Raw genomic sequence first — 4,877 nt, forward strand, 5'->3', positions numbered from 1 at the left:
ATAAATGAAATTCTAAAATCTACACATAAAAGACCTAAAATTAGTCACCAAAACAGTCATTACAATAGCTTTTGTTTTATGGATATACCTCTCACATTTTGGAAAGAATGTAGCATGTTGCGATAACACTAATAATTAGAATTTTTAAAATAATAAATAACCCAATATATTATTACATTTAGGATGTGCTAATTGGAAGATACACTGTTGTCCTCCCTAGCATAACGAAAGAAACAATACTGCCAACGAAACCATGGCAACTGCCAAGGTTCACAGATGTTAAAATCCAAAAGGGTTGCTTCTCAGAGCAATGAAATAGAGCCATCTTTGGTTGAGAGAGTGCAAAGTACTCTCCAATAAGTCACTTCATTTAATCCTCATCACAACCCTGCAGCATAGACAGGACAGGGGTTGCAGCCTATTCCACAGGGGAAGATGCAGAGGTAGGTACCAGAAAGAACCAGCTCTGTCTGCCTCTCCTTCCCAGCGCCTGCACTCACCCGGCTGTGCGATTCCAGGATCTGCGTGCAGGCCGACTTGGTCAGCATCTCAGATGCACTCAGCTCTTCCAGGAGCAAGTCCTGGATGCTGAGGAGGGCGGTGTAGGCCGACAGGGTCTCAGTCACCCGGGCCACCTTCTGGAACTGCAGAGCAACAAGCGACTGTGCAAAGCCTCCCTCCTGTGCCTCCAGCCGCTGCACTCTCTCCCGCAGCAATTCCCCTCGAACCTGGGAGGGGACAGGAATGGACCCAAACCCAAAGAACAGTGAGTAGAGGAGGGTGGAGGAGAACAGTCTTTCAGAGTTCACAGACCTGGGATTCTGAGGACCACCAAAGGTTTACAATGGAGATGCACTGGGAACCTGGAGGGAGCAACATCAGACAAGACTGTCCCTGCTTATGAAGACTCCAGGAGGGTTGGGGAGCCCAGCCATCCTTCATTCCATACATATCATCCTCAAGAGTCACCCGAGCCCATAGCTCTCCTGAAAACACTTCTAAGTCTTTCCATGTCCTAGCGTTGGAAGTTCAACTCCTTAGCATGGGATCCAAGGAGCTCCCAACCCCAATCCCAGCCAAGGCCCCTTGGACAGGTCTGGTCTGTTTTTCTGCCCCTACCCTACTCACACATGCACATCTGGGACTCCCATTCCCAACTGCGCACTGTGCCCTACACGCCATGCGCTTTGTGTCTGTGGTTCGTGCTCTCTGAAATGACTGAAATGTCCTCCTATCCTCCCTTCCTGAAATTTTCCTTATTCTGGATATTTCATATAAACGGAACTACAGAATAACCTTCTGTGTCTGGCTTCTTTTACTTAGCATAATGTTTTCAAAGTTCATCTACTTGTTGTATCAAAACTTCATTTCCTTTTTATGGTGGGTAATATTCCATTGGATGTACAGTCAGTCAATTTTTGGAAGACTTTTAAAATTAAAGGAGAATCTAACATAAGTACCCATGTAGTTACCATTCCCATTGCTCATTTTTTTGTGTGGTTCTGTAGCAGGAAGAGCCACAGACAAAAACTCTCAGACACTGGAGTTAAAGAAGGAAGGGGTTTATTCGGCTGGGAGCATCGGCAAGACTCCTGTCTCAAGAGCGAGCTCCCTGAGAGAGCAATTCCTATCCCTTTTAAGGGCTCACAACTCTAAGGGGGTCCGCGTGAGGGGGTCATGATCGATTGAGCAAGCTGGGGGTACACGACTAGGGACTGCATACACTGGTAATTAGAAAGGAACCAAACAGGGCAGGGATCTTCACAGTGCCTTTTTAATGCAAATAACCAATTAGGTCAGGGGTCGATCTTTAATTACCAGGCCCAGGGTGTGGCGCCAGGCTGTCTGCTTGTGGATTTCATTTCTGCCTTTTAGTTTTTACTTCTTCTTTCTTTGGAGGCAGAAATTGGACATAAGACAGTATGAGCGGTGGTCTCCTCCCTTAGTTCTAGATTTCTATCTGTTACGAAAATCCTTCTGCCTGATTTCCTATAACATTTCTTGCAGTATGAATCTCCTAGTAAGGAAAACTTTCAGCATTGTAAGTCTAAAACATTTATTTCATCTTCATTCTTGAAAGATGTATTTTTTTGAATAAAGAATTTCAGGTGGCAGGTTTTCCTCATTGCTTTGAAGACATTGCTCCATGGTCTCCTCACTCGCATTATTTGAAATGAGAAATCAGCTGTCACCCTGACCTTGGCTTTGTAGTGTACATAATGTATCTTCTTCCTTTAGTCGCTTTTAAGATTTTCTCTTTATCAATGGTTTGGAGCAATTTGATTATGATGTACCTTGGAAAAATTTTCCTCAAGGTTCTTATGCTTGGGATTCACTGAGCTTCTTAAATCTGTGAGTTTACAGTTGTCATCAAATTAGGCAAAATTTTACCATTAATTCTTCCAATATGTTTTCATCCTTCTTTTTCTGTCTCCTCTACTCCAGGAATTCCAATAACCCACACATTAGGCCACTTGAAGTTGTCTCATGGCTCACTGGTACTCTGTTCACTTTTCTCTGTTTTCATTTTAGATAGTTTCTATTGCTATTATGTTCAAGTTAACTAATTTTTTTCAGCAATGTCTAATCTGCTGTTAATTCCCATACACACACACGTATATGTTTGTGTGTGTGTATACTCAAATCAAACTTTTAGAGAAAAAAATGTGTGATATAGATGTAAATATAGACATATAGATATATCTTTTTATGTCTTCCATATCTATACTTAACCTTTTTTGAACATATGAAACACAATTATAATGACTGTTTTACCCCATTTAGACTGGAGGTTGCAATTTTTTGTGTGTGAAAAATCACAACTTGGTGATGACCTTGAGCAGTAGGATATAAACAACTCCCACAAGCTTACCATTCCAATAATGGAACACTAGGCATAAATGGGTTAATGCCATTCTCTGTCAATTCTAACATCTGTGTCAGTTCTGGATGGGTTTCAATTGATTGCTTTTTCTCCTCATGAGGAGTTATATTTTCTGGTTTGTTTCATGCCTGGTACTTTTTAACTGAACTACAGACATTGTAAATTCCACCTTGTTGGGTCCTGGATATTTTTGTGTTTCTATAATTATTCTTTAGCTTTGTTCTGAGATGCAGTTAAGCTACTTGGAAACAGGCTGACCTTTTGGGTTATGTTTTTAAGCTCTTTTATGTAGGACCAGCATAGGGCTCAGTATTTCCACTGCCGAGGCAAGACCTTTTTGAGTACTATATTTGATGCCCTCTGAATTGAGGCTTTCTAGTCTGGCTGGAAGAAACTGTCACTATCCCCAGCCTGGTGTGAATGCTGGGTACTCTTCTCACTAATTATTTTGGGTGGTATTTCCCCTGGCTTTGAGCAATTTTCTTCCATGGAAGTGCTGAGCAGGTCTCAGCAGAATACTCAAGGGGACCCAGTGGACACCTCTGGAATTTTCTCTGTGCAGCTCTTTCTTTTCTGGGATTCTGTCCTGTGAAATCTAGCTGACTTGGCTTCCCCAAATTCTTAGCTTTGTCTCTTCTACTCAAGGGGTCTACCCTAGTAGACCTGCTGTGGCCTTGCCTTCTTGCTGTGCCTCAGCCTGGAAACCCTTTTAGGTCAGTAAGCTGGGACAATGACAGGGCTGAATTCCTTTATTTCTTATTTCTTAGGGATCAGTTTTGACTGCTGTCCAGTGTCCTGAAAATCACTGTTTCATAGATTTTGTTTGTTTTGTTTTAGGTAAGGAGTAATTCCGATACTTTTTATTCTGTCTTGGTCACAAGCAGAAGTCCCTCATAGGGTTATTCTGATTATTAAATAATCTAATCCTTTTCAGTGCTCAGAACAGTGCCTGACACATTGGAGGGTTTAACAAATGTTGCCGTTATTGTCCTTGGTGGTGGTGATGGTGTTAATACTCTTATTACCAAAGGTGGAATATGGTGGGTTCCATAAGGGAGGTTCCATATATGGTGCTATGTAGTTTAGAGAAAGGAGAAGGTGGAGGGGTCAGGGAAGGTCATGACAACATTGGCATTTGAAGCAGACACTGAAGGATCCAGGCATTCAGGAAGAGGAACAGCATGACCGAAGGCACAGAGGCAGGGGGCCCTACAGAGACTTGTGAGGCTGAATTAGATAAAAGCTAAGAGGCAAAGTGGGAGATGAAGCCATAAAGGCGGGGGAGAAGAACCTATACTGCAGAGGCCCTGAACTGTCAGGGACAAGAAGGCAGAGCTTCCCCTCAGACAGTGAGAAGGGCAAGAGAGCCGAATGTCCCTGAACAGGAAAAACTTGAGTGATGGGCGAGGCATGGCAAGAATTGGGTAAAAGGTGATCAATAAAAATAAAATTCTAAGCCCCCTAACTGACTGAATGGGCCCCCTGTCGGCCAAGAAGACCCCAGAGAAACCTTGGAAGCTGAGTTCCCAGCCATAATGGGATGGGAGGTTGGACACACCTTGCTACACCTCCTCCCCCACTAACCATCATTAGGCTTTCTTCCCTAAGGGCTAAATAGAAACCAGCTCTTTCAAAAGACTCCACCCCTGATATTAACCAACTACCTGACACTGCCCCTCCTTTTTGCTGTTTTGACAAAGCAACCAACTAGCATTCCTTCCTGATAACACACACTGACCACAGATTTGTTCTGGACAGTCTATGGAGGAAGCTCAGTGAGGGTTTTAGTGTCCTCTACTTCACATTTTGATGTCAGAAGGTAGAAAACACCACCCTCAGATCATGCCAGCACCACCATTTTTTGGTGCATGGGACCTGTATTAGTCCGTTCTTATGCTGCTATAAAGCACTGCCTGAGAGTGAGTAATTTATAAAGAAAAGAGATTTAATTGACTCACAGTTCTGCAGGGCTAGGGAGGCCTCAGGAAACTTA

General features: G+C 43.1%; 1 protein-coding gene across 2 annotated transcripts in view; it reads right to left on the reverse strand.

Annotated features, from left to right (window-relative positions):
* The window catches only part of EVC2 (Ellis van Creveld syndrome 2), a 165,934-nt gene that overhangs the window by 29,501 nt on the left and 131,556 nt on the right, over window positions 1–4,877 (reverse strand). For both annotated transcript variants that reach the window (XM_012002129.1, XM_012002131.1), the window contains exon 17: window positions 501–728. In XM_012002129.1, the coding sequence (XP_011857519.1) occupies window positions 501–728 (228 nt within the window). The remainder of the gene's footprint in view (window positions 1–500; window positions 729–4,877) is intronic.

The sequence above is a fragment of the Mandrillus leucophaeus genome, unplaced genomic scaffold (assembly GCF_000951045.1).
Source record: "Mandrillus leucophaeus isolate KB7577 unplaced genomic scaffold, Mleu.le_1.0 Scaffold68, whole genome shotgun sequence".
Lineage (NCBI taxonomy): Eukaryota > Metazoa > Chordata > Mammalia > Primates > Cercopithecidae > Mandrillus > Mandrillus leucophaeus.